The 14,240-nt window shown below is 40.4% G+C and overlaps 1 protein-coding gene across 1 annotated transcript; it reads right to left on the minus strand.

The window, feature by feature from the left end:
• Positions 1–3,113: 3,113 nt before the first annotated feature.
• Positions 3,114–5,373, minus strand: LOC118743098. Its single transcript, XM_036475601.1, has 2 exons — positions 3,526–5,373; positions 3,114–3,457 (listed from the first exon to the last, which is right to left on the minus strand). Exon 1 carries the CDS (start codon positions 5,000–5,002, stop codon positions 3,692–3,694), a length of 1,311 nt encoding a protein of 436 aa, XP_036331494.1. The 5' UTR covers positions 5,003–5,373; the 3' UTR covers positions 3,114–3,457; positions 3,526–3,691.
• Positions 5,374–14,240: the final 8,867 nt, after the last annotated feature.

The raw sequence follows: 14,240 nt of genomic DNA on the forward strand, positions 1-14,240 counted from the left end.
TGCAGTGCTTCCTAGTCGCTGCCCAGGATACAATTAGCGCATTATTGCGCCATTTTGATGCACTTCTCGCGGGGGATAAATATCTTGTCTGTGCACTTCCTATGTTGCTAGGTCGAACCATTTCGACTCTCTAATGAATCTGCCGATTTCGCTAATGGTAGCTCCTGATAGGTCGGTTAGTTCAGCTATTAGATGTTTCCCTAACGTCTTGTGTCTAATGTTCGAAAGGCCTGGACATTCACACAGGAAATGCTGGACACTTTCTTCGCTATCTTCTAGTTGACAGCTGCGGCAAATCATATTATGGGGTAGACCTATTTTTGCCGCATGTTTGCCTATGGGCCAGTGGCCTGTGATGGTTGCTGAAATTCTGAATACCTCTGGCCTTGATCTGCTAAGCAGGTCTAAGGTTTTCGCCCTGTTATAGTCAGGCCATAGTTTTCTCGCTATCCTACAAGTCTGTATATCTGACCACCTGCGTCTAGCCAGTTCAAGGAAATGCGTAGTAATCTCTCTTTGGACTACTCCAAGAGGGCAACCCAGTGCCACTGCCTGGGATTCATCCAAACCGGCTCCTGCCTTCGCCAACTCATCCGCCTTCTCATTGCCTTCTATGTTCCTATGTCCGGGAACCCAGACAAGAGAGACGGTATTTGACTGAGACACTGAGCGCAATATTACTTTGCATTCCCCAACTAGCTTGGATTTGGTAACCGGTGACGCTATTGCCAATAGCGCCGCCTGGCTGTCAGAATATATTGTTGCTTTACTGCTGTGTCCAACCCTATTGCCTAGGATTTTGCAGGCTTCTAGGATCCCTAGGACTTCCGCTTGGAAGATGCTTGTATTATTTCCCAACCGCAGAGACAGAGCCACGCCTAGTTCCTTGGAGTAGACACCTGCTCCCACACCGCAATCCATCTTGGATCCATCGGTGTATAGAGAGATCTCTTCTCGGTCGGCCACTCGGTCTCTTCTCCAGTCCCTTCTGGATGGGAATAGCACTTGCGCGTTACAGCTGAAGTCCAAATTGCCTACCATATAATCTGTCGTCCTATTTAGTTGCATTTGATTTATGATCAACCCATGTCCGAAGTGTCTAGTCCTCCAAAGGCCCGACTCTCTGAGTCTGACCGCCGATTTCATAGCCACTTCTTTCAGGTGGAGATCAATAGGAATTAAATTGAGGATGGCGTTTAAAGCTTCTGCCGGGCAGGATCTTAGTGCGCCTGTTACTCCTGCGCTTGCTGCCCTTTGTATGCTTCTTAGCTTGCTGACATTATATTGTCTGCTTAGGCCGGGCCACCAAACCAAGGCGCCGTATGTTAGAATTGGTCTTATGATCGCGGTATACATCCACATCACAAGTTTAGGATTTAGTCCCCAGTTTCTACTGAAGATTCTCTTGCAAGTGTAGTATGCTATGTAGGCCTTCTGTCTACGGAATTCGATATTGGTTTTCCAGTTAAGTTTGTTATCGAGCACGACTCCAAGATACTTTGCGCTGGGGGACAATGAGAGCGCATTGCCGTCCAGCGATGGTAGCTTGAATTGTGGTAGTTTGTGTCTGTTTGTAAATAGGATAAGTTCTGTCTTCGCTGGGTTCACATTTAGGCCGCTTCTCGTAGCCCAGGCGTGTAGTCTTCCCAGGGTTCCTTCAAGGATTTCGCTAACGGTAGAGAGGAATGGACCTGTGGCTGCTATTACAACATCATCCGCATACGCCACAACTTTGACTCCCCCTCTATTGAGTTCTAGCAATATACCGTTCAGGGCTATCACCCATAGCAGTGGTGAGAGCACTCCGCCCTGTGGAGTGCCCCTGTTCACATGATGTGTAATAGAGTTAGCCCCATTTGTTGCCTGAATGATTCTATTGACTAGCATCGATCGTATCCATCTACAAACACTGTCGTCAACACCAATATCTATCAAAGATTCTATGATGGTGTCAACCTCAATGTTATTAAATGCGCCCTCGATGTCAAGAAATGCCGCCAGAGTATATTGTTTAAAGTGCAACGATCTTTCTATTAAGCTCACCACTTCATGCAAAGCAGATTCAGTGGATCTGCCTTTGATGTATGCATGTTGTGCTGTTGAGAGTGTCGCTTCACCTAACAGCGATCGTATATAAATGTCGAGAAGCCTTTCCATTGTTTTAAGCACAAAGGAGGTAAGGCTTAGGGGTCTAAAATCTTTTGCTGTTTCGTGGTTTTTCCTTCCTGGCTTGGGTATGAACACGACTTTTACCCTTCTCCAGCTTTTAGGAATGTAGCACAAGGTAATGGTAGCCTTAAAAATAGTCACGAGTAACGGTGCTATCTCTCCCTTCACCCTCTGGAGCATTGCTGGGATTACGCCATCTGGTCCAGGGGATTTGAAGGGAGAGAAGCTGTTAATAGCGTAAATAATCTTTTCCCTGCTCACGATCGAGTTCAACAGTATACTGCTAGTTGAACCAGGTTCAATTGACCCTGATGTGGGTGGATGTCGAATACATCCTGGGAAATGGAACTTGACTAACGTGTTTAGAGAATCACTAGCTGTGTTCGTCCACACCCCGTTTTCTCCCTTAATGAGTGTGATATTTGTGTGTTCTTTTGATAGGATTTTGCTGAGCCTGGCTGAGTCTTTAGAGTTCTCTATAGAAGAGCAGTAAGATTGCCAGGATTTAGTTTTAGATTTTCTCAACTCCTTTTTATAAGATCTGAGGGCGCTTTTATAAGGCGCCCAGTTTTTAGTTCTAAAGCAATCATTGTAGATTTTCCTTAATTTGTCTCTTTGGGCTCTGAGATCCCCGTTCCACCAGGGTGGGGATTTCTTTCTTGCTGTACTAACTGGAGTTGATCTTTCAAAGGCTTTCTTCATAACCTCTTCCAGTTTATTTACTCTATTATCAAGGTCCTCAACTGTAGTGACAGTTGTATTTAGTGGGAGCTTACTTAGTTTATGCTTAATTGTGTTACTATATCTTTCCCAATTAGTCCTGTGGGGGTTTCTGTATTTTGAGGGGGTGCTGGAAATTCCGTGCAGATTAAAGAGGATCAGACGGTGATCAGACATTGAAGGCCTATCAGATACTCTCCACTCTTCTACAGACACGCTGTCGTTCTCTGACAACAGGGTCAGATCCAGCACCTCCTCCCATCCAGGAAACCGGTTTGAACTCGGGAATATGAATGTGGGTGTATTACCTCTATTGCAGATGCTTAAGTTAGTATTTAATAAGAAGTGTAGTAAAGACTCACCTCGGTCGTTCTCCGTAGAACTACCCCAAACTGGATGCCTTGCATTCGCATCGCAGCCGACGACTATAATTTGTCTGGGGTTTTTGGCTATTATCTCCTGGATTTCGGTTGGCGGACTGTCCCTATCGTGGGCCATGTATGATGAGACCAGGAGTATACTTGGCTGTCCGGTGGTCTCCACCTTAACCGTTGTTGTATCTGATGTGCTGAAATTAGAGCAAAGGAATGCATTTATACCGTTCTTGATAAGAATACACGCCCGCGGTTTACCCACCTCGCTCTTATAGTAGAGTTTATAATTGTTTATATTTAGTCCCATGATTGTATCGTGCTTGACCCAGGGCTCTTGAATTAGGCTAATGTCTATATCCTCCTCACTGAGAAGGACAACTAGATTATCTGTAGCACATTTGGAGTGCTGCAGATTTATTTGGCCTACTTTAAGTTTCCGGTTCTGGGTCATCTGTCAGCTTCACACCCATGAGAAGCTCACCTGCTCCATCAACCCCGGGATCTTCTTCTACCGGGCTAACCTCTCCGAGGAATACCCGCACTCTAGCCTTACGGATACCGAAGCAGAGCCGATAGTCAGCCTTCTCTAAGGCGTCTAGTGACTCTGCACAAATAGCTAGTAGAATGGGCTTATTTGTAGGCCTTCTTGGCTCTTCAACTTTTATAAGTTCCCATTCCTCGATCGCCGGTATGTCTTTGTTATGTAGCTTAAGACACCGCAGCAACTTTTCGCCTGGTTCATCCATCGGAGGCAGCCAGATGCGCGCACGTGGTCTCCTTGGAATGTCCTTAGCTGGGATCAGCTTGAGCTTCAAGCCGACAAAAGTGTCGCTGATCTTAGCGACGCACCCAGCAAGGAAATCCAGGGAGAACTGGTTCGCGCACTTGACTACCCGGTATCCCCGTAGGGATTCCGACGAGTCGAACTCTGGGTGAGGACCTTCGGGGTTGTCGAGTACGTGGTTCATTACGAGGCTCGACAGCCTCACATCAATCTCCACCCATTTTTGCTGCACTGCTAGCGGTGTCTTGCTATTTTCATCTATTATCGCCGCCTGTAGATGATCTCTGGCGACGTCACTAAAATAGCGATGCTTCGCGGGTGCTGCGGACTCCGCAACACCACCTTGCTTTGCCTTCTTTGCGATGGCCCCTTGGCCGCCTTCGTTATGAGAGCGGTTCCGCTTCTTCGCTTCGGTGGCCTCGATTGTGGCTGCACGATCTGCCTGTAGCTTTTCGTACTCTTCCACTATTTGCCTGTATTTTGCCTTGTCTTCCTCGTCACGCTCATGCACCGTACCGGCCGCTGCATTTTTGTCAATTTTATTTAACATATACAGCGCCTTCTGGTACATCTGTCTCATGACCACGCCCGAGGGTTTTCTTTTCTTAGAGGCGGGGTTGCTGCCTGTAACGGCCGCCGATTTGCTGGTTGTTGGCTGCTCGTCCGGAGTACTACGGCAGGCACTACCGGTGCTATTTTTAACTATTTGCAGAGTGGTGATACTTTGTCTGGCATCTTCCACCCTGCTGGTTTCTGGCGCTTGTACAACTGGGGTACTATGGCTGGCGCCACCAGGAGTACTTGCAGCCATCTTACCTGACCTTGGGGATTTGAGGAGCTGCTCCTCCTCTGACAGCGTTACGTCGTCCCCTTCTTCGCCGGTACGCTGTTCCTGTTGCTGTTGTTGGTTTGTTTGTTGTTGTTGTTTGTTTGTTTTTGTTTGTTTTTGTTCCATATGTGGTCCCACGAGTAGTCCGGAAAGGGTTAGTCACTCGTCCGCAGAGCCGGCATGCATAGAGAAGGCACTTCTTACAACCGACCTTGCCCGGGCATCGGAGGGGACCGTACGCGACCAGCCATTTTTTACTACCCGCTGGCCATTCATCCATCGGCACGGTTGCCTACACACCTTGGCTTGGGTAGTGTTGGTACGGTAATCCTGCCATTTCCACCTTCAGCAATAAAAACAACACTCCAGCTTGGATTGTTAAGGAATATTGCCGAAGGCTTCAATACCAGGCTTCCCTCTTAGTTCATGGAGGCATGATACAATTCACACTGTGAGTTATACCATGACACCATTTAAGCCCCCTCGCCACGGCAAGACGACCAACGCTGAGGAGGTTGGGCAATTAGTTGTTGCCGTCTAGCTCAACTTACGTTAGACTCAGGCCAAAGGCTATCCCAAAAATCGAACTCATTTTCTACGGATTCAAATGACGACTGGCTATCCGTTTCGCATACGATTATCTGCGCACATTATTCCATTCCGCAAGAGCTTCTTTAGTAAGGCCAATACTAACGGATATTTGAAATAAATTTTTGTGAACCTCGGATCGAGTAAAGTTGATGCAGCTAGCAAAACGAGAATGCTTAGATAACTACAGAACTCATATTTCTTGAAATTATTTTTGCGATTATTTTACAATTAATCGATTAATGAAACATAAAACTACGATACAATTCAATCGTAAATTGGACAAAAGTAATCGATTAATTTAATCAAATGATTAATCGCTGCCATTCTTTGGACAGAGTTTAATGTAAAGAGCAAATGCAAGTATGTATGTAGATACTAAAATGAAAAGGCTATAAAGTAATGGAATCAAGCTGAGCTTGTTGACAAGGTGAAGTGGGAATGGTGCAAAGAGAACAGAGTGCGGGGTAGCGATGAGTTGGGCAGGGTGTTGCTATGGATGTCGCAGCAAGAGAAGACAAGAGGCCGTTTGATAGCAGCCGGCAGTTGTATTGTTGCACCTTGATGCACTACCAATTTTTTCCAACTACTTACTTAATTTGTTACTTTATGTTTTTGCAATTTCCGGTTACAACTTGTGCATAAGTTACAACAAAATGGGCTGCAAAAATTAAACCACAAACCAAATTATCGTGATAGCGTTGAGTCAAGTGAAGCGATGTGTTGCCGCGCAATGGGCTGCTTACTGGATTGGTCATCAAGCTGGAACGATGACCAGAGCCAAGCAGGCGCCTGTGCGCATAAAAGTATCGCCTTTTTTTGAATGTGTATAGCAGTATGTCTACATTTGCTGTTTGTGCCCGGGAGAACTCACGACAAGGGCACTAAATTGTTTTATGCAAATTGAGTTGAAAATTGTGCGGCAAAACAATACGTCAGTTAAAAAGGCAGTAAGCCATTACTGCGCCCAGCATGCCAACGAAATAACAGCAGGCTTTCTGGGAATTCTAAAAATCTATGAAAAAAGGCATATGTTCAATTAAGCGTTATTTAATGCGACAAACCACTGCACAGTGACTAGAAGCGCATAAAGGCATTGCACTGTGGCTGCAATTTTTTTTTTGTTTATTGCCGGTTTCTTCCTTCATTCGCTTTTTTCTGCAAATTTCATTAGTAAATTGTGGCGGCTCAGAGATAAGTAGAAGTGTTTTTTTTGCAAAACAACTAAAAAACCTGCTTGTAAATTGCTGCTAAAACCGGAGCTAGAGCTGATTTTTCGGAATCACTTCTCACGCAAAGCACAAACACACCCACCCACAAATTTGTGTAAACTAGCACACAAAAATACTTTTCATTGCAGCCGAAGCCACTGGCGCCTGCCTGTGGGTCAATTGCGCATCACATCGCAGTCAGTGGAACGAGCATCTGTCAGTGCTGCAAATAAAATACCCGATTTATGTGACAGTTGCTGAAGCGCAGCGAAAATGTCACGTATGTAATTGTGGCATAAAAGTTTGTAAGTGTTAGCCGAGTGCCTTAAAGCAAGATTTTATATGTATTTAAAATCAGTATTTTCTTTTTTGAAAAGGCTTCTTCTTATTTTTTATTTTTTACTTGCCAAAATTTATTGCGTGCGAAAGTGCTGGCACAGATAAAAAACATACAAATGCAGATTATCTATGTTATGCGTCGGTCGCGTCAAGACAGTTATTCCATCGGCGACACCTTAAAAATTATGATCGCTTGTTTGCTTACAAATTGGATGGAATACGTATATATTTAGTCGCTTTTCGTCTGAGTGTGGGATATTTTTGATACTTGCTCGAATCATCAATATATGTAAATCAAGGCAAATTTACATAAGGAGAGGTTGTTGGAACAGCTGATTTGATTCGCCTCGGACACATGTGACAAAATTTCTTATGAGTGAGTGAGAAAATGAGAGCGTTGAAATTTTCTTTCCCTCTTCTTCCTTGAGTGAAGAATAGCTGAAATTTCACATTTGTGTACCGAAAGCAAAAACGAAATACATCAAATTTTTTGTTTTTTGTTGTACTACCACTACTACCTTATAATGAATGCGTCTAGTATACATATCGATGGTCGTCTGCAATAACGGCACAACTCAAAATTTCAGGTAGTTACATAGCGGACTAGATTTATAAATAACCATATTTTTCTGTGGCAAGTCGACAGATCGCATACGATCTTCAAAAGTGACACAACTCAAAGTTTGGCATTTTTCGTGTTTTTTTTCCTTTAACTACTTAGGAGTGATAACTTATTTCGTATTTTTGCAGTCCAACCCTTACTAATTCTTTCGAAAAAAGTCGTAATTTGAAAGATTTTCCTTATAGCGTGACTGCAAATAATTACGCTCCAAGACATTTTATAGCTTAATTAAGAAACACAAAATCTTTAATCGTCTCTGCTGAAAAATATGAAATCTTGAGTTGTGTCGTTATTTCAGATATAATAAAATTCTAACAGGCCAATGTCTGTACTTTATACTTAGATAATATTTATTAAAGAAAAATGTATATGGGGGATCTTTATTAGAGCAAAAGAAACCAAATCAAAATTTTGTAGAATTTTTGTTTGTCTGTATGTTTGCACGCGCAGGACTCAAAGACTTATGCATGGAATTGAATACAGTTTTCACCGAAGTATTGCTAGAAGTCTAACTTAAAATAAAAAAATATATATATAAAGAGCTGCCACCTGTTTTAAAGACCAATACGTTCGTTATGGTGATATTCCCCAATTCGATAGACGTGAGTTTCAATTGAGCCTTTTGTCCAAAGTTACCACTAGTTACTTTGGCCCTTCTTAAAACTCAATTTCTGTCCCTTCCTAGTCACACTTTTGTACCTACGAATCGGGTATATTTTCATGTTTGCGGTCGGCGTTAGACAAACTCCCCATTGAAATATTCATGTAAACAAGGGTGCTTAAATATTTGGAAATACAAATTTTTTATCTTTCGTAAATAACTATTACTGTCGTGGAACCTACCTAAATCCAATCTAGCCTTCCAACCTACCAAATGGAAAAAACCCACCAGTTTTGGTAAGAAAAGCCCATGTGTGGCAACACTGCCTACAATATCTTCGATGGCATATAGTTTGTCCACTGCATCCGGGAAAATTGTGGAATTCCGGGAATTCAGCAAGCCGACAAATGTGCGAGAAAAATTAGATCTGAGATAATATAAAATATGAGAAGCGGTAAATACAAAGCTCCAGTAGGCGGCTTACTTATCTGCTTTCGTGAACTTGCTCTGGCCACTTTTTGATGAACTAAAACACACAATTTACTAAGTCGATTCTCCCGGGCCACATTCCGGCCATGCCCGTAGCCTCATATAACGTTTATCGTAGAATCTCTAGAATTGGAATTCATACACAACTGTTTTGTTTGAGTGCCTGCACACCGGAAAACGCACGTCAGATTTCTTATATTTTCACTACCAAGGGGCCTTGGAGAGTTTGGATGGTTGGAAAATGAATTTTAGGATATCCTTTCTTAGGCTTAATGGGCTTATGCGTCCTGCGGGCGTACTCTTTACCTAGATCTGTCCGTCTAAACTAACCTAACCTTGCATAATATGTTTAAAGCTTTGCCAGTTTTATTTTATGCTTAACCGGAAAAATTTTTTTTCGTTTATTTTAGGGTTTTCCTTATTTTAATGCAAAAAATTGCGAAAAAATTAAAAAGCATTTTCATTGTGAACCAAATAGTTAGCAGCTTTTTTGTAAAACCGTTAATGAGCAAAGTTTTAGTTACTTTTTCCACTGACGCGAAATAACTTCATCATTTACTCGCTACGCGCTGGTCGCCCTTCGCGATTTCGCCACAAAAAACTCAACTAGTAATTATACAAAAAATAACACAATTATTAGAACTCTCTAGTCACACAACCCCCATATGCTATCATGCTCTACACTTACCATGAACTGTTAGTGAAGCGTGGGCGCTCATCTGTCTAATGCTATTGTGCGCCTTGCAGAAATAGGTAGGCAAGGTACCCTTATTGGCGGGCGAGATGTCAGTGATTTCTAAACTTGTGTCAATGTGTTGCATTACTATACGAACAGGGCCACTCGTATGTTGCCTTTCTCCTTTTTGCACAGAATTTTTTGATGAGGCAACGAAGTGGCATCATCTGGCCGGATTGTGCGGTTACACACTGTTGCTCCTTTATAAAGTACGATGGCGGAGAGATAACTAGAGAGAAAAGGAAATTGCATTTAAAACTTTGAAGAGCGTACAATTGAAAAATTATGAGCTCGAAAGCATCAGATAAAAACCATTTATAAAGTTCATATTCAAAGGGTTACAGATATGTATTTACAACAATGTTTGTGTGAAGTTTGAGTGTACATAGTGTATTTAGTAGTGAGAGCGGCGACTCTTCACGCAAAATTAATAAAGTTTTGAATTAAAGCGACAACTTACAGCTGAAGTTCAGCTACTCATAAACAGTTATTGCATAGACTTTCCGGGCTAAGTAATGTGCCATAGCAAAAGTTAATGAAGATTTCTTAAAAAGGATAAGTATAACTGGTAGTCCCTGCCTCTGCTGCTCTCCGCGTTTCCCGGTTGTCCAGAATTTGACTAGAACTTACAAAACTTTCCCAATAATAGTTTTAAGTTTCTTCACAGCACTACGAAGCACACACATGCTCACACTCAATCTCGGATATACACGTCCAAGTAGAAGCTGTCTCCATATTGCATTACACTAAACAGGACAAAAATATCTCATGAGACATGGCAGCAAAGTGCTTGCTGGTCGGTCAGTCTTGCCTTCGTTGGAAATCCGCTGCCTTTTATCTGAAGTACTGGTACTTAAGTTTGTAAAAGAGTGAATGGGCCTTCAGTGGGTTAATGAGAAAAAATCCTAACTATTTTTCACAAAGCGCCACTTGCATCGTTGTACATTTTCACAGTTTTTCTTCCTCAGACTGACTCTGGTGGATTGAATTTTTTAGTTAGTTTTTTTTTTTTATAAGCACGCAATGAAAAGTTGCTTTGCTCTAATGCCAGTATCAAAAAAAAGCTCCTTCGGCGAATATAGCGGTGAGACGACAATTGCAAAAAATTCAACATAACAGGCAAACTATTTTAAATGGCTTTTAGTACTGTCCTATGTGAGGTGGTGAGTATGACAAAGTTTACAACAGCTGTTTTTGTGCACTCGTTAAACTTTATACATACAACGTTTTTTTATCTCAGTTGTTCGAGTTACTCCTCAGGTACTTTTAGTGGCGGTAAAAGTAATTAATTACTTACTTGAACACATACGGATTTTTTTAGTAGTTTTTGCTATTTTACAATTTAGGTGTTAATATATCTTTATTTTATTTTATTTGCTTGGATATAGCAATACACAAAACAAAGTTATCTTGGAGATTAAATGGCAAAAATTTTTAGGTGAATACAAAACTATCAATATAAAGGAAAAAATTAACATTCCGGGTATGCAGTTTTATAGCCCATTCAATTCAAAGTGCAAATTTAAAGTAGCTTGGACTTACCGTTGATTTTTGGTAAATTTTTTTTGCGAAAGGTATTACGGATTATCTCCATACAAAAGATTAAAAAAAAAATTGATGGATGAAAATACGCGAACAAAAAAATTGCCAAAAATCAACGGTAAGTCCAAACTACTTTAAACTTGCACTTTGAATTCTAAAAAATCTGTTTAAAATGTATAAAATTTTTATCAGCCTTTGTTAAAATACAAAATTTTGAAATTCAGATTTTAGATAGTAACTTATATTTTCATAAAAAATAATAAAAAAAATTTTAAACAAAGAAAAGTAGCCAAAACTGCCAAAATGTTTCTTCCCTATTTACATTCTCGCCACCGTATATGTACATTTTGTGTATAAATTTTGCGATCATGTTTCCACGTTTTTCTCATTGTTTTGTTTTAAATAAACCTGTATTAAAAGATGTTATGCTTTTTAATCTAAAAAAGAAAAATGTGTTCGGATTCGATGCATTACAAATGTCCCGATTTTTGTCTACAGAAATCTGGTCACCGTATGCATACTATATATAATATATTTTCACAAACACCTGAAGTCCTTAAAGCAGTCTTTTAGTTATGGCCCTGACCAGATCCCAACTTGTTTTCTTATAAATTGTGCTGATTATCTCTATGAGCCGTTAATAGCCTTAATTAATTAATCTCATAAAGAAGGCATATTTCCAACAGTATGGAAGGGATCGTTCATAACCTCGCTGCATAAAAGCGGAAGCAGGTTCCCGGTGGATAGCTATCGGGACATAGCTAAGTTCTCTGCAATTCCTTAATTATTTGAAGCAATTATTATGGGTTTTACCAGTCTTTGAAACAAGTGCAACAACAGCATCAAAAATCTCATTATTATGATTACAAATTTTTTTTTAATATTTTTATGCAAACTTTTTAAGCTTAATTTGTTCAGTCATCTGAGGTAATTTTTTCAAAAAGTAGTAAAAAAAAACTTTTTATGAATAAAAAACTCAATTTTTGGAGGTCTTCTCAAATCGGTTCAACTCACGTAAAGCTTAATATTTTTGCGAGATATTTTGGTGGAAGTCTTAAAATATAATAGATTTTATAATTCCAGTGGAAAAGAGTACCGTTTTTTTTTTGTATGGGGAGTGATGCTGTCTACTGTACATAAGTTGACTATGATTACTGGGCGGTGCTAACACAGTAGCACAATGCCACTAAGTGCATTTTAAAATTTTCTGGCAATAGCCTCATGCGATTATCGATTAAATTTTTTGTTGTTTGAGTGAAATATTTTATTTTTGTCAGTATATTTCTTTTAATCAAAATGTGTTGAAATAAAAGTGAAAATAAAAATTATATTTTGCCAAGCCATTTGTCGCGTCGCAAAATCATATTTGCTTTAGTTTAAAATAAAAATCCACTTAAGCATTTCTCAATGTAATACAAATTTAACCCTTCTGGTAAAATTGCTAAAAATCTTTGTTTGATGGCAACAAACCCTAAAAAAATTTTACTGATTTTTTTTTATTAAATTAAATTTGAAAAATAACTAACTCACAAGTCTGCTGCTTCGACAAACAAAATGCTTAAAATTAGTAAATTAACGGAAACCACATAGGCAAAAATTAACCGCTACCAGCAGCTACTGCCGGAAACAGACGAGACATGTGATATAAAATTCCGATTAATAGAGAGCTGAGTAGATGTATAAAAGGAGAGCCTCTTACATACACACACACACGTATACGCGCATATAATAATTAAATTAACGCAGGAAGCTTTACAAACCGTAATCACCGCGAAGAGTTGTAAAAAGAGGGAGGGGAAAGGCCCCGTATAAAGCAAAAATACAACAGTTCCAATAAGCATCAGGTTATTTAACGCTGGTAGAGGTAGAGGATATGCAGAAGAATTCAAAGAGAGTATATAGGTTACCACGTAAGCGCCGCTAGGCAATGTCAATTTTGCCACATCAAAATGAGCATTCCAGCAAATGAATATGAAACGTTTCGTATAACAAAAATACGTTTAGCATTCTTCTACAACCGCTCGCATTTCCACTAAAATATAATTCATTTGAAGTGTAGCGGTGTATGCTTTTCTGTGTGTGCTTTCTCATTTGGTTGCTAATTAAAATATTAAATTAGCGTCGCGTGAGAAGCGCAGGGCGCAAGCTGTTACGCCTAAAGGTAGGCAACGAAAAAAAAACACATTCTCAGAACGAACACAACGTCATAACTACAACGGTGTTCGGCGCTCAAACCCCGTAGGAAATAGCAGCATGTAGTAACACCTTAAGTTCCCTGTCAGTAAACATAGTGCGGAACTGGTGCTGTACTAGAGAATGTAGAACCGTTTCTATTTGATTTTAATATTTTCTACCCTCAGTGTAGTACGGAACTAGAAATTTGTTTCACTAGTTCGCGGTTTCCCATCGTGATGCCACTGTGAAACCCCATCTTTGACTACTCTTCATAAAACTATTTTGAAGCTCTTATACCACAATTCTGGTACTAAAAGCTGAAACGAAACGTGGATTACTTCATAAGGTGCTTACCTATTTTCCCAGTGGGAAGCTGCAGCACATATTTATATATGTATGCATACACACCCACGCCTTCATCCCAACAATAGAAACGAAAGGATATAATTCTCAAAGAGACTCAATGTAATAACTAGTGGATATTTGTGGGTTTGTATATAAATGTGGGCGTCAACACGTGTTTAGCAAATTAGCATGTGTGGGCGTGCAAGCAAATGTGTGCCTGAGCTGGCGGTGTATGCATTTAATTATTCCGTAATTAGCATAGAAAAATATTTGCAGCAAACCTGACTGTGCAGAGCAAAGCTGAGCAGGTGCAAGTTGGATATGATGGTGCAAAGAAAGAAGTGCAGCTTGACAAGAAATAGTAGAAAATGTCTGGGTTACACATACATATGTACGTATGTATATATACATATTTACCTATTTTGTGTTGTCTTCAACTAAATATTTACCCGATTGACTCACTCTTTTGCACCGTTATTAATTCGTTTGTTCGTGTTCGCATGCTGGTCGACTGCCGTTACCGTTAAGTTTTAACGCCTATGGCGCGGCTAGATGACGATACAAAGTACATACGCACAAATTGTTTGAGACAAATACAAATAGAAAGGTAAATAAATACTTAAGAGATGAAGAACAACAAGATTTCATCTGGAGTATGAGTTGGCACAATGCAAGCAAAATATGTCAAATAAAAAGCGATTGAGTTCTAGATACGT

This window comes from Rhagoletis pomonella, unplaced genomic scaffold (assembly GCF_013731165.1).
Source record: "Rhagoletis pomonella isolate Grant_MI unplaced genomic scaffold, Rhpom_1.0 Rhpom_scaffold_00007, whole genome shotgun sequence".
In the NCBI taxonomy this organism is placed as follows: Eukaryota; Metazoa; Arthropoda; class Insecta; order Diptera; family Tephritidae; genus Rhagoletis; species Rhagoletis pomonella.